The following is a 24,061-nucleotide window of genomic DNA, read 5'->3' as shown; positions in this document are numbered from 1 at the left end:
CTGTAGTAGTATTTTTAAAACACACAATATTTTATGCAGTGACTGAATCAAGACACCAGGATTAATAATGAACTGAGTACAAGATATGACCAAAGAGAAGAGTCAGGAAAACACAGTCTCGCTCAGATGGGCCAGAAATAGAAGCATGTCAAACATTTATTTTTGCAGTGTGATGGTACGATGGCTGTGCAACTGTGCTTTTTTTTTTTTTTTTAATTCCATAGGAGGGAAGCAGACAGCGGACACAATTTTGTCTATTTTAAGAAAGGACTTGTCAAGCGCAGCAGGAGGCTCTTTTACCCTCTGGAAAGTTCAGATGGGACCACACGAGCATAAACAAATGTGCGCACACATATAAAGAGAGCGGCACAGCTGGGGGATTGTGGGAACAACGATTGCAGAGCCTTCGTTTGGTCCTATCCGAGTACCATAAAATGCTTTAACCCTTTCACGTAAATATTTAATGGCACATTGCACTCCAGCCCCCTGAAAACTCAGGATATTCTCTCACCTTCATTTACCTTATTACAAGATAAATTTAGACAGGAGAGGACGGCTAACAGGATGTCGATGGCATCTACCAAAGAGCATGATTTTATTATTACTAAGAAGTGAAATGAAGTTCCCATAGGAGAGACTACCTCAGCCATCTGTTCTGTGATTCAGCAGCAACATGACAGAGAATAAAGTAGAAAATCCCAAACAATTCACCAGCTCACCAAATGGGACTTTAACCCATATACCTGCTGTAAGCCACGTCAGGGCTTACTGTGTAAACAAGAATGTAATAAGACTCCTATACGGAAAGAATAGAATAAACAAAGCATCTGTATTTAAATGGTTTGTATGAACACCGGGGAGAGGAAGTGGAGATGAATGGTTTTTCTGTGGACTGCATCGGTCGTCTTTAATTGTCCCAGATTGAAGTCTCCCCTCCTGTTTAGACCACCTACTGTCCATCAATAATTCAATATGTGAATCCCCAACCATGCTTGCCTCATTATATGAACTACCAGACTGACCAGTGACCTGACTACAGCTAGCATATGTGTACATTTTTAATAATAATTGTAGATAAAAAAAACAAGGACACACTACTCACAGTCCTTTCGTGATGTTTTACTACTGCCCACATGGTCCAAATTACTCTAAGTTGGATTTTGAAGTCTGCCAAGTTTCCATAAAACCATTACATCAGAGACATGGCTGTGGCAGCCTTATCTCCTTATCTTTACTTCTCCTGCCATCTAAGGCTTGCAGAATGACTCATGAATGACTTTTGAATTTGTATTTATTTTTTTAATGTAAGTCTACAAAACATTTTAGTTAATTATTTTAGGCCACGCACTCAAATTGAATTCTACATTTTTCACTTTTTTCTCTATCCTTTTAAACCTTTTACTCTTAACGCCTAAATTACATATTGCGTCTCAGTTGAAAATCTTTACCAGGTACGCTGTGTAATTTGTTGAGAAAAAAATGGTGACAATGGAAACCCAAATGATCAACTCTTTGATTGATTGATTAATTGATTGAATCTTTATTTTGAACATGCTGAAAAAGTACAACATAGAATTAAAAGAGACAAACAAACAAAGCAAAACAAAAGGAAAACAAGCAAACACAACTACAAATAACTTTTATGTTCAAAAAGGAGCAAGAAGAAGCCTAAGCTTATTTAATCCCACCCCCTTTCCACTATCTAGTAATCAATAGACTACAGAAATACCTCATTGCAATTACATTATATGTTACATGTTTTTTTAAATTCATTAATTATGTATATATATATATATACATATATATGTATATATACATATATTACCAAAAATCAAAGTCAGATTTTTTCATGTGAACCCTTACATTAGTGAACATTATGTACATTTAAAAGCTTGATTTAATTTCATTGTTATCTAGCTGAGAAATATGTTTTAACCATAAGGGCTTATTCTTTCTAGCCCATAAGCCAGAATTGGCACGCCAAAGACTCCAACCCAGCCCACTGGAAAATATGAAGGAGGACATAGATTTTGGACATATTGTCATAAGCTTCAAAGAGCTTTTCCTACTGATAAAGACTCCCCAATACCCATTCATATTGCACAAAAGTAACTAATTAACAGATTAATATTTAAATGATGATCTAATATAGAAATGTCTATTTTTTACTGTTGGTCCACAGAAACTGAATAAAAACTTTGCTACCAGAACATTTTTACACATACAGTTTAAGCTCAAAGAGCCACACTAATAGATTCCATTTATTTACTACAGCTGCATTTCTCCATCATGTAAAAAACTGCTGTTGTAATTGCTAAAATATTTTTCTTCTGTGTAGATATCTGATGACTCACAGAAAGAGGAGTCAAAGAGGTCACGGTTGGCCATATGTGCATCCCTGCTTTAATCAAAAGTCAAAACAGAGTAAAAAGTTACTACCTAGCTCGCCCTTATCCATAATTACCATTAAATATATGTAAACCAGCCTTTGTGTTTCTGTGTATGTCATGACACCTAGTGCGTTACTAAGTTATCACAAAGAGATGGGCAACTAGGCCTCCTTTAGTACAATAGAGCCCGTGGGGAAGATTTATGAGTCACAGGATCTCAGGAGACAGCAAGGAGAGACAGATCTGTGAGGAAACACAGACAATGGTGAAGGCTAAAGATGTCACTGCTCTAAAAAGGCTCAGACACGGGGTACAAACCTCCCACGGGGCAATGTATGGATGTCACTGGGAGATGCTAATTCAGTTGACATTAGTGTGTCCTATCTGCAAGAGTTACTTCAGAGGAAACAAAATAATCTAATCTTAGACGCACAGCATGTCGTAGGCTTACAGTGAAACAAATGAGGAGAAAAACACTTTGTAATCTATGTGCGAATACGATACGAAACTTTCAACAAACACAGAAGGTTGTGCTGTTCTTTCTTTACAAAGGTCAACAACTGTAGTGCTGATTCCAGCTTTGTTCACCTCAGTGCTTCAAAAGAGAGCTGGGGCTTGAAAGCAGAAGACCTACACGAAACAGTGTCAGGACACAAAACATCAGGCTGCTGCTTTATAAGGAGGGAAAGAGCAACGATAACCTGGGAAAAAATGCACAGCAGCAGAGAAAAAAAGCTCCAAGGTGAAAAAAGGAATATGTTTAAGGTTAAGTTGAATATATATAAAAAGAATATCCTAGAGGTTTTTTTTGTCTCATTTTTAATTACTTTTTAGGTTGTCTTGTTGTATGCCCCAGATCGTCACAAAAACAGTCATAACCCATGAGAAGCTTTCTGTCTTATAACCTTAAAGCCAAAGCTTTTAGGTGTTCCTTTATGTTTAAATAGGTCATCCTGTTTGGCCAAACCTGCTTGGGGGCGATATCTCTTGAAAACCAGCTGAAAGAACGAAACAAAAGACACAAAGTGCTAGAGGTGGAATTACTGGAAGGATAGGACAAGGTCTGCCTCTGTGTGTGTTTGTGTGCATGTGTGTTTTAGTTAAGATCAAGTTCCACTGATAAAGAACTTCTGAACTTGTTAGTTTATCTAAGCCACAGTTTGTGCAAGTGAATGGGAGTCTAATTACACAATGACTGCATCATCGTACACCAGGACTGAAAAAGAAAAGGAGGCAGTAAAGCAGAGGACAAAAAAGTGTTCAGAGACGCAGACGAGAACCTAAGAGTGAACGGCAAAGATGGAGGATAGAGCGGGGTTGTTCAGGGAAACACCTGCCAGCAAGCTTTGAAGACAAGATAAAAGCATGCCATGTCTTTCACTGCACTTTGAACAATACAAGTGCCAGTGTGCGGTGACTCTGAGTGCATGCACCCCAACTTTTAAAGAAAACTGATAAAAATACACAAAACAGGATCAAAAATATTCAGGGATTTGACAACACCCGCAAAGTATTCAAGTGAAACAACACAACCAGATATAGGAATGCACTGAAAATACAGAAAGACATCATGTGATCAGTGTCAGTAGCTGCATGAGTCACCGACAGTCATGCCTTAACCGTGTCCATCTCTGTTTAGTGTCAGTCTGTGCTACACTGTGCTATCTCTATTTTCTTTTTAAATGCTCCACGTGTTGTCAAATTGGTGAAATGTTTTCTTGGTTTGCTTGTGTTTTTTTCACATGAAGCGTACTGAGCTCTTAGGGACACCAAGCTATGCTTTTAACTCCCCTGACCTGCAAGGTTTGTACCAAAATCAAAAATTATCACCACACTCTCTCCCCTCCATCCCACCCCTCTTATGTTTGTCATAGCTCGCATTTCTGCTTCCCTCCTGAGAAGTGATCCTTACATTTGTGTGTTTTTCTCGTGTGCAGTGAAGCAAGCACTGTATACCAGGATTGAGTGCGCAAATGAATCTTAAAATGTTGATCTTGGATTTCAGTTTGCCATACAGGCAAAGACAGCAGAGGAGAGATGCAGGGAGAAATGCCAAATTACGGTTTCTTCTTTTTTTAAGGAATGGATCTTACTGCTTCATTTAGCCTAAAACAGATTTTTACCAAATTTGCAGCCATGTTTAATACAGTACTGTGCCAAAGTCTTTAGCTACCCCTCATTTCTTTATATTTTTCTAGAAAAAATGGGAAATAGGTGCAGCAATTTACTGAAACGTGCAAACATAAATTGATATATAATAAGGCAAAAACATGCATACATTATACAATTCTAACAATATTTGGTGTGACCACCTTTATTCTTTAACACATCCTGAAGTCTCTTAGGCCACTTCCATCTAATTTCTTTAGTTAGTCTTTAGGAATAGTTCTCTGGGCTTCTTGAAAGCTCTTCTTTGGATGTCTGCTACCTTTTGTTCCATTCTCTGTCATGAGATTGTTGTAATATACCTTCCTTTTATATTACTTATACTACTACCTCAGCCTTTTCTCCCTGTTTCCCTTCCTTTAGAATGGCTTCTTGACAGCCACCAAGACCTTTTCTGATGAGCCTTCTGCAAACAATGGATGGATCAACTGAAGGTCTACATGCATCTCTTGGGTTCTGTGTCAAGTCTTTGCTGGATTTTTCCTATTTCTTAAGGATATAAGTAACAGATACTGTTCTTTTGCTATATATAGCTCTTTAGGCCTGCCACTTCTGTTTCTGTCCTCCCCTTTCCAGTTTTCAAAATCTTTTGAGCACACACTGCAGACACTGCCAAGATATGGCAAGGTTTCAGCTAATAGCTTTTTGAGGATCATCTTTTTGGTATAAGAATGATATTTTGTGCCTGTCAAACTGTTATTGTTGGCATTTTTCTTAGATTCAGCTAAATAAATGGGAACACATTATGTGTTTTTCTTTTTTTGACAGATTGCTGGTAAAAAAAAACGATTTTACAAAATCAGATTGGTTCTTTGCTAAGTCGTCTTTGCTAAGTCATCTCCTATGTGCAGACACAACAGTTAGGTGCCTTTTTATGCATGAATCATTCATAGGGTAGTGCTAAGTGACTTAAACAAAAAAAACAAATACATTCCTCTGAAAATGGTCAGTTACAAAGAAAAATCAGCCGAAAGTCCAAACAGTTTTAAAGACCTTCAGAAATCCTAAAGAACTGCTGATAAAGACCTTTGAATTTTTTTTTTTTTTTTTTTTTTTTTAAAGTTAAAGAAGTGACGGATGGCTAAAGACTTTTTGCACAGTACTGGACCTGCTTAATAGGTATAATTAGACAAATGCCTATTACTGCTTATATCTGTCAAAATAAAAGTGTGGAGGGGAAGGCCACTTATTCTCAATCAAATTCAACAGTGATGCAGTTAAAAGGATTGCCACACTGAACTCTAGAAATCCCCAAAGCCCAAACTTGTGCATTTTACTAAAGACACAGTGGAACAACACAGAAGAGTTTCATCTTTTATTTACCAGGTTACTCATGATGAATTAAAAAGACATTATCTAACAGCAGTTACATAACATGCCATTTTCTATCCAAGAAGATTTGTCATCAACCAAAACTATTAAAAATTATCCTAAATGCCGAGAATGAATTTACTGATATTGTTATTAGAATCAGAAGGACTGTTTGGTGTTGTTGGTTTCAATGAGCAGCAATAGATGGAAAGCTGCTACACCTAGTGGATTTCTGGCAGAGCTGCAAGAATATTAGGTTCAAGTAACAACACCTATTGTATGCAGTGACTTGCTGACACAGTCAAGGTGTTGTTTGTTGATAGTCCTAAGGTTTTACTTAATCGTGATCAATCATTTAAATCTTACCAGGATCTAAACTTCTTAAATACAACCTCAGATGAGAAATAACAGATGGCACACCACACCATGTCATTACTTCTTATGAAAGATTAAGCCAAAGTTCAGAAGCAGCACGATTTAATAACATGTAGAACCACCTTTGGCAGGATTACCTTGGAGTAAGTGTTTTCTGTGTGACTTTATCAGTCTCTCACATCACCGTGGAGATATTTGGGTCCATTACTCCATAAATCGCTGTTTCAGTTCATTGATGTTTGTGGGCAGGTTTATGCAAAGCTCTCTTAGAGTAGTGCCACACAATATCAGTCAGGCTGAGGTCTGGACTTTCACTGGGCCATTGCAACACCCTGATTCTTCTCTGGTTCAGCCATTTCAGCCATGCAGTAGAATTCTTCCTGTGCTTGAGCTCATCAAATCAGCTCGCGCTTCATCAGCTATCAGACAGATGGCCTCACATTTGACTCTAGAACACTTTGGTATACAAAGGAGCTCATGGTTGACTCAATAACTGTAAGGTACGGAGATCCTGTGGCAGTAAGACAAGTTCAAAGAATTACCGCCCCACCAACGTGTCTGACAGTTGATACGAGATGTTTGTGCTGATATGCTTTGTTTGGGTTTTGCCACACATGGCGCTGTGCATTATGGCCAAACATGTACACTTTAGTCTAATCTGTCCAAACATTGCTTGAACATTTTTTTCAGAAGTCTTGCCATTTGTTTTTCCCCCCACCACGAAAGGCTTTCTTCTGGCAATCCTTCCAAACGAGCCATACTTCTTAAAGATCATTGCTGCGTTTTGGCTTAATTTTATATGTCCTGATATGTAAAAGAATTGAAATTGAAAGACAAATTCAAAGAGGTTCTTTCAATTTAACTTGTTTTGTTAAACTGAAAGAACATAGTGTTAAACATAGTGAATATACTGGGTCTCAGGGGGATGTTGACCATTAGATTTTACTTCACAAAAATATTAAGTAATTAAAAGCAATATGCAGACCTTTAGAGGTTATAGTCTTGTTTGTCTACCAGTGCATCATCAGAGTTATTGGTTGTTTGGTTGTCAGATGTGTCCCTTGTATTCATATTCTCTTATTCATACCGACTCTAAAAAAAGTCTTCCAAACACACTTAAATGTAAACTATGAAGGGTAAAACTGACAGCGGTGGGTTAAAGCAATTGTAAATGTAGGTTCCTTTAAATTTCTAATACAAAAAAAAGAGTATTTCAGTGAAAAGTTCAATGCATATATAAATATGTGAGTATTGTTTTAACATGTGAAGTGTTTGACCCTTTGCTCTCTTGGCTGAGGATATTAGAAAGACTGTATGACCCGAGCCCTCGCTAATTACCCAAGAAACTCAAATTAGCTTTGTAAGAATGTAAATAACCCTCAAGGCACATTTCCATGAAAATAACATCATGCTTTGTCAAATTTGCACATCTATCTTGTGGCGATTTTCATTTACATTTGGTGTTTATAATGATTACTGTTAATGTATCTATTCATTATAAAACATAACGTCTCTGTTTCTTTATCCGATCTCAAATGGGCTGTGATAATTTCTTCTGCCTAAGTTTCACGCTGAAAACATTTGAAACTGGAGACTGTGGCCAGTCAACGCTATTAAGGGCCTTCCTATCAGCTTAATGCCGGGTTTAATTTCAAAATGGAGGGGAGCAAATGGACTGTGAAATATGTGCTAATGGTAACAAGACTTCTCCAAGTTTGGTGAAGGAAAGAGGCACAGAGACAGAGAGACCATGTAATGCCCCGTTCTGTTATCACTGAGTCTGCACATATAATTTCACAGAGTTTTGGAGTCAGAACTCTGAGACAAGCGCAATTAAACTACAGGCTGCAAAGGGACAGCCTGCTATAATGCTGTGTTAGAAAGTTCACAGAGAGAGTTCATTTAAAGTATACAGTTTAAAAATAAGGCTCACATCAAGCAAATAAATCTCTACCTCTGTGAGATCCAAGAGCAATATGAAAACACATGTTTACAATTAAGACAATGTGAGACGTGCTATTTGCTGAAAGCATTCATTTTTGTTTATATAATTTCTCATCTTTAGGGGGAAATTTGGCTGAATAAATATTCATTAAAGAGTGCAACACCTCTTCCCTTGGACCACCCCGCTGTATATACACCCATGTATAGAAATTGCTACTTCATTATTCTTAATGCTAGAGATTAGCTGGCAGCTGTAGTTTTTATGCCGTGCTTTCATTTTTGAAGTGCAAATCCCTGAAGCACATTGGTAAAGTGAATAGCTTGAGTAGTTTGTTTGATTGGTCACACACAAGTTTCTTATATCAAAGAGTCCCTGAAAAATAAATGCAGAAATTCAAGATATTGTTAAAAATAAATAAAAAGCATATTTTTCCTTGCATAATAGTTTGGAGCCCAAACAGCAAAAGAGCACAAGACATAACACATTTTAGGGATTTAAGATTACAGCGCTGCTTTTAGGCCAAAATAAAGATGCTAAATGCTCCAAATTCTTGCCAAAAGTTGAAGTTTATGATGCCTCTCTATAGCAATAAAGCAGCTAGGATCACTTTCATACAGAATGGAACTGAACCATTTATGATCAAAAGTTAAAATCTCTCGTGACGCATTGATCTTTTTACAAGATCATTTACACCCAAAACAGCATAAGTGAGAAAAAGAAATAATGATATAATGACGACTTTCTGGGAAACAAAGACAGTATTAGTTAGACGGTAGAGCTCACAATGCATTCAGAATAGGGGAAGGAAATCAGCGAGGGAAATGTTATTTTTGTGTAATTGCAGTTGAAATATGTTATATTTTGCACTGACCTTAACATTTCTGTAGAAGAAAGCATATGAGGCGTGTTAAACGAGATGAGAAGAAAAGAGCCTCTTCCTGCATGTGTGGTAAACAAAAGGAGGCCACTGAATTTCAGAAGCAGATGGACCACCAAACAAAGAACTAAACACAATTTGAGTACGAACAGAAGACCACATCAAAAGAAGCAGACAACTGCATTAAAGTAACCGCACCAGGTTACCAATTCTACCTTGTGTTGTATGCAGGCCACAAATAAAGACAGCAAACGAGGGGGCGTGCTAAGGATCTCAATTTAATATCATATACATAAAATATTAACTAATGAAAATGAAGATATGTAACATCAAGTATGTGACTCTAAAACTATTACAAATAAATATGTGTGACTTGAGTATTCAATGATTTAAAGGTGCAGTGAAATATCCCTGCATGTTGAAGGGTAACAAGTGAGAAACACTTTAGAAAAAGGGCAGAAAAGACAATCTGAACAATATGTATTCTGGTATTATGTTTGCAAATGGCAAAGAGGGACCTTCGGGATGCTGTATCCTTCCATAGTCTTTTGCAAATAGCAGAACACTTGTAAATCCTTCTTAAGACAAACAATGAAGCTTAAAGTCCACTTCAGGTCACATGCAAACAAGTTTTGCATAAGGTGCATGATTTAATGATACACTCTTGTCATCCCTTTTAGCACAATCTGTCTGTATATTTCTTTTTCATCTCAGGAGAGGTGGAAAAGGCTGTAGCCGACCTGTGAGGCGTACATAGCCAGATGTGCAGCAGGGAGAACAGGGGTGCGGCCATATGAGTAGCCCAGTCCATAGAGCCCTGCCGAACCAGCGTGCAGGGGAAAACCCAAGGATGAGTATCCTGGGTAGAAGACAGCTTTGGAGCCTACACCAGCTGCTAGTTTGAGTTTCTCTACTTCAGCCTCCTGAAGCCTCTTGGCTTTGGCCCGTCGATTCTGAAACCAGATCTTGACTTGGGTCTCGGACAGGGACAGTGAGGAGGAGAACTCGGCCCGCTCGGCGATGGACAGGTACTGCTTCTGACGAAATTTCCTCTCCAGGGCCAGAAGCTGCATTGTGGTAAAGGGAGTACGAGGCTTACGGTTGGTTTTGTGCTTCCTCAATGAGCAGACTGCCGGACTAAGCTGCCCTACAGGATATATGGAAAACATGAAACTAAATCAGCTGTCAAAGCTGGACAAACAGACCTTTAATTCTTTCCTTTTCAGTGGTTTAACACCAAATGACTAAACAGGAAAAGTAATGATCAGAAAATTAATGGACAGCAATATTGATGGAAAAGCCACGCTTCTCCTGTATCCTGCTTCCTAGAGTATTTACCACTATCTAAAATTTTAAATAATGCAAGATGATTATCTTTAAACAATGTGAAACTGGTGAGTAGAAAAATTATTATGCAAAATTCTTAAAAACAAATCAATATATTTCTCTTTTTATTACTCCTTCTTGTTCTGTCAAAAATGTTTGATTTGTCTATTGATTCAGTATTAATTATGCATAAAAACTGTGCTGCCAGCTGTGGGACTTTTCCTCCAACTTTACACATTTGCATTACAAAAGCTTAAACTGGATGACTTACAGTACTCGAAGACCCTGATTTTAAAAAAAAAACAAACCCTGATTCAAAACTGAACCACTAACTAGTAATAAAACTGGATTGGAAAATGACTTACGTGGGGGAGTAGACATCTTAATGGAGCTGGATATCCAAGAGGGAAATTCATGTTGTTCCAGTGGCTCTGATTTAATAGATATTAAGTTTTGTGTGCACTCATCTGTCCGCTGCGCCTCATCCTCCTTCAAATCATAATTTCCCTTTTCTTTGCTGGTCACAGCCAGCGGCCTCGTCTCCGACATGAGAGCTTCAACGCTGAAGGGAAGACAGGATGTTTGTGCCATGCGCCCGAGCTTCAGCTGCGTTGATCCTGCATCCTCTTCTGTGGAAAACTCATTTCTTGAGTCCCCAGACGCAGACATTTTTTCTTCTCTTTCTTTTCAGTATTAGAATTTAAGTACAATCCATAAGACACTTTTCTGGTCCCAGAATGAGACCGGTCAGAGAGGAATCTGGAGTAGCTTCTCTTAAGCTGTCACAAAGCTGACAGAGTTAGTGCTGGAAAAAGTCTGGCGTGCATTTGGGACTTTCAGCCAATGATGAGTCTTGATCCCAGGGTTTGGGGGAAGACTTGTGATTGGACGTTGTGTTTAGGGCACTCTGCCACACCCCTAACCAGACAGCAGGTCAGCTTCGCATCAGCCTCATTTAGCAGTAATTACCATGGTGGAAGATTGTTTCCTGGCTGTATTTCTTTCACTCTGCAAACTGCATACCCTTAGTTAACATTGAAAAAGCTTGCACATAGTCATGCTTGATGTCTTGAATTAATGCAGAATCATTTTAAATGAGACAGAGGCCGAATACAAAACCTTACTAATATATGTAAATCGATTCCCTGCCTGCTAAGCTCTGTCCCGTACAGCAATTAGGCTGGTAGATTGGCTTGCCGTGTCTTCAAGCATCAGCGTCTGTCTGTAGAGCTGCATTTCCATTTGACAAAAGCTGACGATGCTCCTAATTCAAGCCCCAACGCGCAGACCCTGCCACACCGACTGTTGGAGTAATCACAATGGCAATCAATAACAATCATGGTGCTTTCAAAATTCAGACATCACACAGCAGTTACACACTTAAATGTGAGAGTCAGTTGGGCGATGGATTATGGTTTTGGGCAGGCTTTAAAATGACTGTCATTACATTGTTATTATTAACACCTTGTAATTAGGCCTGTGGAATCCGGTTCTTTTAAGCAGGATTTAACGGTAATGATGGAAAATTGCTACCTTCCTGAGGTGTGTGGCGCCCGCTGTGATTAGTCCCAGTCTCTGCTGTGTGGATGGAGACAGAGGTGTCTCGTGCCTGTTTGAAGCTCATACCTGTAGGGCTCCAGAGTATTAGGAAACATCACGAGAAGTAACGGCGTTCCTAAATGCAGCCTCTAGCCACTCAGTGAAGAATACCAGCGCAGTGCATGGGTTTTACAAGTGACACAAAAAAGTGACACACACCTAACTTCATGCAAGATGAATGTGCTTGCTGCATACTCTAGCTCTCTCTGTCTGTCTCTCCCTCACAGACACATGTCCGCACATCGCAAAGACCTCCTGTGAAGTGACTGGTGTGTGCTGCTGTGTCCAGTGCTCTGTGATCAGCCCTCACAGAGAATGTGTGCTCTCTGTAATCATCAGGATTACAGTGGCATCAGGGTCTCAGCTCCCCAGCTCCACAACACAGTTACTCTCCATGTGAAGCAAAGTGCTCACACAGCACGAGCTTAGTCTCCTGTAATACGCACGTGCATCTTAACAAAGGAGCCTCTCTGTCATTACAGTGCTTTTCTACCGATTCCCTACCTACAGGTTTATAATGTGCACGGGTAACTGGGTGTGAGCTTATATTTGAAAATCAAACGGAACTGTTAGACTTTTGGGAATCAAGAAGGGTATAGGTGAATAATGGTGAGAAACATCATCACATACCATCATATTTTATATTAAAAGCGGGACACATAAAACTGATAAAACTACAATAGTGTTTAAAATTCTAAATGATTAAAAAAACATGCATTTGCACGCATGTTTCTAATAAATAATAAGACAGGAGGACAGAGGGCCATGCACTTTAAGGCGGGACAACAGCCCTGTTAGGCTAATATATGTAATTGAAGGAGCATTTGATAGCCAACTGCTGGCATATCCTATGTGAACACTTCGCAACTTCAATTAAACCATACACAAAAATCATCTAGAGTATTTTAGTTAAAATTACAGAAATAGTAATAACAGCATCAGCTGTAACCCACAGAAGTTTAATGCATTCAACACACAGTGGGAAATGTTTTAAAAAAGGTACCACCGTATTGACTTAGAAGCAACGAAATAACTAAACCAGGTTCAAGGACAATGCATGCAAACACATGTAAAACCCAGATTTTCGTGAAAAGAGCTTATCTTGAGGTCAATCTCAAAATTATATCATTGCCCTCAGTACTTTAATTTTCCAACATACATAATGCCTAAATAAATTAGGACATAACCCAGGTATACCATAAAAAGAATACTTTTATCCTGAGTATCAAAGAGTTGAGAGCTTAACTAGAGGAAAAGAAATATCACAGCTCCATCTTACAAAGAAACATTTGATAGTTAACCTTCATTTGCTTTAGTCGTTTTTTGTTTTGTTTTTTTTGTCTAAAAAAGAAAAATTCTTAAAATACAGATAAATGCCCTATACAACATGTCACCAAAACACATACAGAAATGTAATTCTGTATGTGTTTCTTCAAGTGATGAAGCCCATGTTACTGACGGTGCCACAGACAGTATATAAGAGAGTCTGTTAGGGAAAACCCATTTTAAAAGCCTCAAACTGAGTGTTTCATTCTCACCATCACCACCAGCAAAATAACTGCTTACACTTTAACAGCAACTGAAGTAACTTAACCATTTTCTCTTTTTTGTTTGTAATTTACTTGAGCTGCATTCGTTTTGCTGCAAGTTTCGGGTATAGATGCACTCAGACTCAGATATTTGCCCTTTCCTCGTCTTACGAACAACCGCAGCTCTATAGTAATGAGTAATAGCTTTCTGAAGTCACCACAGCAACACCGACACATGTAAGCTGTACCACATGCCAGCATCTCACAGTGACGAAATAAGACAGACGACAGCTCACCTTTACTTCAGTCAAAATAGAAAAACTGTAAAGCTACATGCTTTTTTTTAGCAGTAACATAATTTCCAGGACTTGTAGCATGATGTTTAACGGCTTTATAGTTAAACACACTAACTACAATCCACAGACATTAGTCAAACCAAATGAATATTCCAAATTAGGGTAGGAAAAAAAAAACTCAGAAAACAACTGTTCGATTTCTGCACCGACATTTGAATGATAGCCTCAACTGCATCACAGACTAGAGCCATACTACCTATATCAAGATGGTAGTGTTTCTGGGGGCACAGTCTGGGAATCATTGTACCAACTAAGAACAGCCTTTATGGCCACAGTGTACCCATTTCCTGAAGGCTGTTTCCAACGGGATAATATACCATGTCACAAAGTTTAAATCACACCAAACATGACAGTGAACTCATTGCCACAATAATGATTCCATACATTTTTCTGTAGTTAACTTGTAGCCATGGAAAACATCAATAAATAAAATCCCCTGAGTAATTAAAAAAATCCCCATCTCACCACAAGTTACAGCTTCCCTGTATGCTAATGTGCATGTGACACTCTAAGTCTTACAGGAAGTCAGCCTTTAACCCACATGTGCTGCTAAATCAAACCACAACAAGCATTCAGTAAAAGTATCTCACAAATTTCACCACAAATTCATGATGCACCATAGTCTTAAATGGTCACATTTATGATTCTTCTGAACACGGTAGCAGATGGGAAACATCAGCTTTTAGTGTGATCACGATCGCAAGTGGCAGAAATATTACGTGAAAGAAATAGCAGAAGCGAGTGTGCCGATGTGTTAAACTTAGCACTTCATATTACAAACAGCAATGAAGTCAACTTTCATGTTCATCATGTATGTAGCAATTCCTACAATACCCACCAACTACAAATATATTTCATAAACCTGATTTACGTTTCCCATTGTTTTATTTGGGGCTGCTTCAACTTGGTATGATTATTGACTCATTTACCTTTTATTTATTTACTTTTTTACTAAACTTTAAGAACAAATGAAAAAAAGTTTAAAAAAAAAAGAATAAGTACAATAAAGTACAATATTTAACGGTTACAAGCTTATGGTGTATTTGATATAGAACAAAATGGTTTATCACTTTAGTGTACAACTGTATGGGCTTTATGGTACCTATGGCATGGCATTGCTAGCAACTCCAGGCAGCACAATTTGTGAGGTCATTTTTATTTATAATTGACCATAATCACACTGCATATTGTCAGCAATATATAGATATAATGAACAAAAGCACATCTTTGCTGCAGTATGGGGTAACATTAGGATCGTGGATTATACTAAGGACTTTTAAGGGAAACGACAGAGATAAGAGTGGACTGCAGCACTGTAATAAAGCTGTAGATGATGATCACTGACTTTCTGTTGCATTACAAAAGGACTTAAATGGCTACCCTGGGTCTGTGTTTTAGGCTGATAGCAAACTAACGCGCAATACTTTAAAGTGATGGTGTGACATTTAAGCATGGTTCTGTCTGATGGCCAAGTTAAGAGCAAGCAGTCACAGTACCCCAAATGTCAAAAGCACACAGCTGCAATTTACCATCTTGTCAGTGCGGTTGTAACTTCTGCTATCCCAATTACAAGCTAGCCATTGCATAATTTTTCTACTGTCAGTGCAAATAAAAGCAGGAGAAACCTAGAAGATATGTAGTTAAGTGATCTAATGGTCAGGCGCCCACCAGAAAGTCCCCAGAGCTATTTGGTCCCAAATACCTTCATCTGTTAAATTTTCCACCCACGTACCCCTACATATTTGAGAATCATTGGCCAACAGCAAAGAAATCCAGCAGCAAAATATCAATCTAATCTTCAAAAATGTAAAAAGGAAAAAACAACAACTTTAACCCACTTTGGTCTTATCTTTCTTGCCACACAGTCAGTGCTCAAATTTGCTGACAGTGTCAGGCGCTTTTTCTCACATTAAGCTGTCTCAGTCAGGATGTGGCATAGAAGGTGTTAAAAAGTAATGAATCATCCAACATCACGAAAAAGTAGAAACACCACTGCAATGCCATCAAGGGTAATAAGACTTTGCATTTTATAGAAACTAACACAGGTTTATTTTAAGATAAGCATGAATTTAAAGGCCAAAGAGTACATATCGCCAGTTCCTGCTAATAGTGCAGCGGATAACTGAAACAATCTACAAGCACCAACATTTGCATATTTTTCCCCCTTTAGCCAATAAGTTTAAAAAAGAAAATCACTTTAGCCCCTTGAATTTTCAAAATGTCAAAACTTCCCAATTCAGTCGTCATCTCTATCTTAGAAAACAATTGTTTGACTTATAGAAGTTTGTACTCTTGATTTATATGCTTCTGATCAAAAGTAACCATAATCTATAACTATAAAATCTCTCTGCATGTATCTGAGTGTCTTAGTTTCAGGTAAAACAAAATGATTGAAATGAAAAGATTTTCCCTTCCCCCACTTTTGTAGCACTATGATGCATACAGCTAGGTTCAGACATTCACCCAGCGCCAAATTCTTCCATCTATTTCAATGAATTTCATGTATTCAATGCATAAAGGTTGGCTGCTCAGCTTTCTTATGTTCACTCTCACTTCATGAGAGGTTATCCCAGACATTAGGTATGAAGTGGGGTTCAAAGCTTCTTCTTGTGAGGTTACTGTTCAACTAATCTAACTACACCATCAGATTTTCATGCAAGTGTCTGCTAAACTTTTAGAACTTTAGTGTTTGCTTTATTCTTCAGTCTACTATTTTAATCTATGGTAAATGCACTTATGCAAACACAAGCTTTTGGGTTCAGTATCTTGCCCAAGACATGCACTGCAGGAGTCAGAGATCAAACGAAAAACCTTCTGAAATCCCTCTAAAGCTGCATCCACACTACAGGTGATTTGCAGCAGTGTGGCGACCTCAGCCTATAAAAGATTAATGACATTTGTGTCTTAAATCGACCACATTAAAAACCCCAGGGGGTAATCCCAAGATTCACTTTTCTCAACACTGAGGAGAGAGGCTGATGTAACTATCAGTGAGAAGCAGAACGCCATTGACTGACATATGATCAGTAGTGAATATATCAGAAAATACCCAGTTAAGCAGAGCCTGAAATGTCTACTAGCGACCAGTTACCAAACAAAGCAACACGTGACCAGCTTCCTGTGTGGATGCAGTTTAAATCCTATGTCACCATACACAGCAAGCTATTGGAGGGCCACGGGTAAGACAGGGGTAACTATTGAGGAGTGTAACAGGCCCACCAAGTAGATGCGAGTGAAGCAAAAAGTATAACTTGTACTACTACAGCCCACTCCCCTGCTAGCAAACTATTATGAAAAATGGCAAACTTCTGAATAATAGCAGACTTCCAAACTCAACTTCCACATGGTAAAGTGTATGGATTGACTAAAATAATTAAAAATGGCAACTCTAGTTTACATTATCTGAAGAATAAATAAATAAATAAAGCCATGTTGAAAATACCCACTATCTTGAGTTTTCAGGAGACTAAAGGATAGTCATCATAGTAAATATGCCACTTTGGGCACTTGTATCCACTTGTGAATGATTTCCCTGTAATGTTTTTAGCTGTACTCAACTACATTATTTCCTGAAATAAAAGAAAAGCGCTGGTTTTAAAGTGGACTGACATTCCAACGCCTCTGACCATGTAAACAATGCGGCTAACCAGTGATCAACAGGCTTGGCAACACCGTCTGAAGGTACAGCTGCCAGTCTGCCAGTCTCCTCGCAGACCGCAGCTCTGATTGTTTGAAGGCCTCTATACCACCCCAACGCACATTTATCCGCCATGCTTTAAGAACACCCTCAATAAACTGCCTGTTTACTATGTTCAAAACCACGCGCCCTATTTGCTACAGAGCACATCAAATTATGAAAAGAGGTTATTCAGATTCAGATTCAGAAGACTTTATTTATCCCCAAGGGGCAATTAAGAGAGTAACTTTGCCGATCGTACATACAATACACAAACATCACATGGGGTCAGGCTAGGTAGCTGGCCGGTCAGCTGCACAAGCAGCGACCCGGAACCGAACAATGGAAAAATGCACAACATCAGGAAGGACAAGGAGAAAGAAGAACTCCCCTCAAACTGAGCATAACTGAGATATGTGAACAAAGTTAGCCCTCTTTTTGTAGACTTGTATTGACATTGTGCCTAAATCATGTTTTCAAGCTACATTCTTTTAAACCTGACACAGTTATGATTCTGTCAATTGGGACTTTAATGTACAAAAACTTGTGCAATTTTTGTTGTGGGGTCTTCAGAAAAAAAGTGTTTACTTTTAAAAGGGCTACCTTGTCATCAGACTTGTTTAAAAAGACAGGCTGCTGGTCTGAGAGACACATGTTTGAATGCATGTGTTCTATAGTTTGGCGGCTGAGAGGTGATTGAATGTATACCAGTTTAACCCACCGATGAGCACTTTGCATTCAGACCTTCACCATTTAATTTCAAGGTTATACAGCAACATAGCTAACAATCTACTGTGTAAAAATTTGTGTCACACGCAACATCATGTTAAGACATTAAGAGCTGTATTTTTTAGCGCAGACTATGGTCGCAGAGACACAACTTTGCTGAACTCTTGCTGAGATTGCTGACACGCCTGCCCTGATATGTGTGGAGGGAAAAAGGGTAAAACAAGTGACCTCTGAACACAGAGGCAATGAGGCTCATCAATCAAAACATTAAGAAACTGCGGAACAATTTAAATTAAATTGTGCGACTCCATGGTTTAACAGCAATTATATTACACTTAAAATAATCACTGCCACATGCCTCTCAAGTTGATATACTAATATCAATCCTGTCAAAGAGAATCAACTTGAAACGTTTGGTTCTAAGTTCAACATTGAAACCTGTGGGGAACCAGAAGAGGTCAATACAATTAATAAAATTCGTATTTTTTCCTATTTCTACTAATGAAAAAATGTTACTTTAAACTAGTGAATCAATCAATGAATACAGTGAAAACAATTTAAAATTTTTACTTTTGACTTTTTTGGTTTTTTTGCTAAAACAATCACAAACTATCTTCTTTCTCAAAATGTAAAATAACAGGCGCCGAATGTGCTCTAAAATTTGAAGCTTTTATTACACATTACAAGCAAATTCTTAGTCTGAGCAAAACAACTCTCTCAAGCAAAGCACAAGCCACGTTAGCCCAACAAAAATGGTAACAGAAAGCCATTTATTAACGTGAAAATCCTTTCTATGATTATTTTAAGTTCACACATTAGAATTAAAAAGAGTTATTTTTTGGAGTGTTTGACAAAGTCTAGATTCTACTTAACATGAAACTCGTCATATGCATCTTTTTTTTCCTCGAGTTGAATAGATTTATAACAAATTTCACAAAGTTGTCACTCCACTGATCTCTCCCGCTTGTCATTTTCTCTCATTAACTCCGGGGTGTTGTAGGACGACAGGCGGGATACACCCTGGACAGGGCACTTGTCCTTAAACAGGTTAAACCACAATAAATAGCAATAGCATACATGTGGTGTGTGTACGCTTTTCTGCCTCAGTGATTTTCCTGCAGTTTGAAATCTTGTAAGATTGTGTGATATCACGAAACCAGGCAACTAACCACTCTTGCTAGATTGTATCATGTCATTTCAACAAGAATATATTTAACAAGTGTTACGTTGTTGAATTGCATGCACATCATACATGATTTAATTGCATTCACCATGTTTATATATTCTGATTTTGTTCAAATTACAAATTAGACTCTTATAAATTTAATAACCACCCAATTTCCCTTTTTTGAGTGTTCCCAATACAAGCAACTTAAACATTTATAAGGTTTCCTGTTTTGGTTATAAAATTGTTGCTGCTGAATAACTGAAAACCAAAAGACAACAAAAAATAATATGAGAGGCGGTGGTGCCCTCTGGTGGATAAAGGTAATTCCTGCAACATCCTGGACCATGGATGAAGTCGGGATCATCAACTTTGATATCTTTTTTAAAGAAAAAAAAGCGAACATGTAAAACTGTGGGGTTAAGCGATGCGGCTGAAAAATTTGGTTGCACCTAAGAAAATCAGTGCAACCGTGGAAAAAAGTTAGTCTAGAGCCCTGTTAAAGGCGCTTTCATGTTATGTAGACTCAGTTAACATCTAGTCAATAAAATATGTATAATTTGAAGAAGACTTCTGCACAATTATTTCACTGACCCATTTAATAAGATAACAGTTTCAGCTAAACACAGTAAACGGTGGTTCTCTCTGAGAAATGCATTTCTATGCAAACTGCTTCAAGATCCAGCAACCTGACCTTTAACAACACTTCTAACACACACCCAATGCTTAACAAAGTAAATGTGGCAACCGATGAGAACAAAGATTTAAAGAAACACTTGTGCTGAGTACTAGCAAGTTGCCTACTATGTTTGTGGGCCACTATGATCCTCGCAGACTCATTTGGCCTTAGTGAGAGCATCCAGTCGCTGTCTGATAAGCTGATTCTCCTCCAACATCTTGGAGATGGTCCTAAGAACAAATTGCTTCGCCTATCCAGTGAAGGGGAAAAAATCAAAGGAAAGGGAAAAGAGAAATGGTGTAAATAGATCTTGCCTCATTCGTGGGTCTAGAGGACACAAAATACACATATAACTTTTGGTGAGCCATATTTATATTTCTACATAAATATGACCCAAAACATCAGATTTCTGAATTAATTTCTGTGACAAGCAGAAATTAACATGACCCTCAAATACTGACTGTAAATTTGGAAGTACATTAAAGGCAGGTGTCCTATCAACAGGACCACAACCGTGTGTAAATTATTTTATTTGAATAACATAGACATTAAGTGATCTCCACAACTGACATTTGACGAAAAGAATAAATTTTTTTCGGTTGGTTTTTACATGCTGTAATGTTTTCAGTCATATTTTTGCAACAAGAGAGAAAAATTCAAAGGGTTCACAAACTTTTTACTGTAACTGCATGCCTGTTTAGAAGTCCTGATGCACAGTTTGAGCCTTTATTTAACTTTTGAAAGTTAGAGTTTAAGGAAAGATCAGTCACGCTAAAGTTAAATTACAAAGTAAAACATAAAGAGGTTTTCAATATACAGTGAGCCTGATAGAAGACAATTTTTTGTTTGCCATTAAACCCCAAGCTATTTAAAATTACACTAATTTTAACTATATAAACTTGTTTGGTACACATTGTTACCATTTTTCTGCTGCACACTTTGCACACCACCTACCTTTTCTTTCTCGTTTGTTGCTTTGCCAGTGGATCTTTGGGAGAAAAAGAAAACATCTCCATCTGCAGTGTCAGCACCTGACCGCAACAATGACAAACAGGATGAATATTAGGCTTTTTTTTCTTTTATAATAATAAGGGATCGCATTTATATAGCGCATTTCAAGACCCTCAAAGCACTTTACAATTCCACTATTCATTCACTCTCACACACTGGTGGAGGCAGCTACAGTTGTAGCCACAGCTGCCCTGGAACAGATTGACAGAAGTGAGGCTGCCATATCGCACCATCGGCCCCTCTGGCCATGACCAGTAGGTGCCCAAGGACACAACGACCGAGACTGCCCGAGCCGGGGCTCGAACCGGCAACCTTCTGATTACAAGACGAACTGCCAACTCTTGAGCCATGATTGCCCACTTTCTACTTCTTCTTACAGCTACTCTCTTTAGAAATCACCACTACAGATCATCTGCATGCATCTCACCCTATCTCACACATCCTCCTCTGTGAAATTAACTCTCTGCATATCCTTCTTCACTACATCCATGAACCTGGTCTGAGTTCTCTTTTCCTCCTGCCAGGCAGCTCCATATTCAACCTCCTTTGTCCAGTATGTCCACTATCCCTCCTCTGCATATGTCCAAGTCATCTCAGCCTCGCCTCTCTTTTTGTCTCCAAACTGCTCAACCTAAGGTGTCCTTCCTATGTACTCATTTCCACCGTCTACAAACTGTCTCACTACCATCTTGCACACCTTCCCTTTCACTCTTTCTGCTATCCTTCTGTCACAAATCACTGACACCTATCTCCAATTGCTCTACCCTGCCTGCACTCGCTTCCTCACCCTACTTGTGAACTGTCCCTTACTTTAGATGGTTGATCCCATTTAAACTCATCCACCATCACTTCCACATATGATCATCATGTTTGACTTGGCCATGATTTGACGTCAGATGCCCCTCCTGATGCAACAATCCCCATTTATCCAGGCTAGGGCCTGACACTAAAAGAACACTGGCTTTGTGTTAGACTTTTAGTTTCAGTCTAGGTTTATAGTTTCACCAGCTTGATATTAAGGAGGCCAATGTGAAATGAGCTGGCCCTGGGGGTGGACATAACAGTTATGTAAACAACACTAACACTCAAACACAGTCAAAGACAAACTTCATACAAAACACTAACAGAACAATACTAAAAATTACTGAAATCATTCTGTAAAAAATACAGTTTTAAGTTTTCTTTAACACTTGTGTTAAGGAACACTGATTAATACTGGTGAAAGCCAAAAACAACTATAAATATATTGCACATATATTTCTTTTGCCATTCACTCATCCCTCAGTGCTGTCTTTTACATATTTTTAAACTATATTTTGAATAATAGGACATTGCATGAAATAGGACATTTAGAGAGCACAAGACATAAACACAGCCGCTAAAGAAAAGAGGGGTGAATGTGAGAGTGAGCGCTCTTATTTCTGTTCAGTCCGGAGCAGTGTCAGTATTATGCACAGGTCTTGGAGGTCCAGGCCCACGCAGTCAAGTCACTGTGGCCCTTAGCTAAATTGTACTGAAACTTTCAACTGTAAGTTACACTAATTCATACAATTTGGCACTGAAAAATACAAACCACATCACCGACAGGCTTTTGCAGCGCAAACTCAAATTAGGTATTTGGTTTACAGTAGTTAAGTGTTTCTACAGCAACTGAGTGAAGAGGACACTGAAATGGATGGGCAGGCCGGACTTTGGGAAGATCATTCATCAGCTTGCGCAGCTAGTTTTAAAGCATGGCCCTACTTGAAAATTGCAAAACAAATGTTACACACGGCACACTTACACTCAATTGTCCTAGTGTGCGGTGAGCTCACTGATCTACTTCTGCATCCAAAGCAAATTTTCTCTATGAGTTAACTATGCATGCATGCTTGTAAATATATGTGTTTTATATGTAACCTATTTACTTGTATTGGTAAACAGGCTGTAGTCAACATTATTTACACATTGGTACTGTATATCTGTCTATATATACATAAACACACAGACGTACATTACGTGTTTTGTACGTATCTTTATGACTGCATTATTGTACTTGTACTGTGTATTGTGACAGGAATATTCTTTCTGGCTCCAAATTATTTACCATCATTATTATTCATGAAAGACATTTTTCATAGATTATAGGCCAACAAGTCATTTATACCTTATTTATATTTTTATACTAATTTTGGGGAGCATATACCGGAAATCACAAGACCTGTGCTCTTTTTTAAGCTAGCAACAGCTCACTTAACTGTTCAGCCTTAATAAAGCTACATAGTTAGCTTATTAGCTAAAGTTACCCAAAATAATACACTGCCTTTCTCCTCCTTGGTTCATTGCTGCCTTGGTATCATTTACTGCAGGCTCCAACATCGACCTTGCCGGCGTTTTGTTGTCCTTTGTTACTTTTCCGAGCAAACTGTGGCTGGTGAGTCTGGGTATTTTTACTTTCAAGATGGACCGAGGCTTTGCGCGTTTGTCTTTGCGGCGCTTATTCCCAGTCTTCTCCCTCGGGGTCTGAGAAAGGGACTCTGTCTTATCCGATTCAGTTCTTTGACTCGAGCTCTGCTGTGACCCAAACTGGGGGACATACACAGTCTTGACTCGCCGCATCTCTCTTTTTCACACCTTCTCACACTTGACGGATGACACTTTGTGCTTACTCTGCCTTTTTCTGTATTGTGCTTGTAACGACCAGCAGGTGGCAGTGTTATTCGAAAAATGTGGATGCCGAAAATAACCAGAATACTATCTCTTGAATTAACCTTTAGATGTATCCACACAAGAATGATTCTAATGTTTGAAGTATTTTGTATTTTTAACTTTTTTTTAAAAACATTTTTAAAATGGGAAAGGGAAAAAAATTACACAACAGCAACAGATCGATGTCAAAATCCGGTTTTTTTTCTGTGAGACAGTATATACATGTGTGTGTAACTGTC

General features: G+C 38.4%; 1 protein-coding gene and 1 long non-coding RNA gene across 3 annotated transcripts in view; both read right to left on the bottom strand.

Moving 5' to 3' along the window:
• The window catches only part of LOC102312250, a 41,793-nt gene extending 17,956 nt beyond the window's left edge, over positions 1 to 23,837 (bottom strand). Inside the window, exons 1-3 of one of the 2 annotated variants that reach the window (XR_006054098.1) lie at positions 23,420 to 23,837; positions 21,078 to 21,154; positions 20,249 to 20,373 (exon numbers count right to left, since the gene is read on the bottom strand). This is a non-coding gene — a long non-coding RNA (uncharacterized LOC102312250). Of the gene's footprint in view, positions 1 to 20,028; positions 20,374 to 21,077; positions 21,155 to 23,419 lie in introns of those variants that run through there. The other variant, XR_006054097.1, reaches the window with a different exon arrangement.
• Positions 7,103 to 11,667, bottom strand: LOC102312461 (homeobox protein MSX-2). The gene is made up of 2 exons (XM_005916413.2): positions 10,756 to 11,667; positions 7,103 to 10,211 (listed from the first exon to the last, which is right to left on the bottom strand). Exons 1-2 carry the CDS (start codon positions 11,057 to 11,059, stop codon positions 9,775 to 9,777), a joined length of 741 nt encoding a protein of 246 aa, XP_005916475.1. The 5' UTR covers positions 11,060 to 11,667; the 3' UTR covers positions 7,103 to 9,774.
• Positions 23,838 to 24,061: the final 224 nt, after the last annotated feature.

Source organism: Haplochromis burtoni, unplaced genomic scaffold (assembly GCF_018398535.1).
Source record: "Haplochromis burtoni strain Fernald_Lab_line unplaced genomic scaffold, NCSU_Asbu1 Contig_19, whole genome shotgun sequence".
Taxonomy (NCBI): Eukaryota; Metazoa; Chordata; class Actinopteri; order Cichliformes; family Cichlidae; genus Haplochromis; species Haplochromis burtoni.
This window is presented reverse-complemented; position numbering and strand designations above follow the sequence as displayed.

Bases quoted from the DNA above. Each gene is read 5' to 3' on its own strand.
- LOC102312461 (XM_005916413.2), bottom strand. From the start codon at position 11,059: ATGTCTGCGTCTGGGGACTCAAGAAATGAGTTTTCCACAGAAGAGGAT. The intron at 10,212-10,755 runs GTAAGTCATTTT...TATATCCTGTAG, and splicing joins TAAGATGTCTACTCCCCCAC to GGCAGCTTAGTCCGGCAGTC.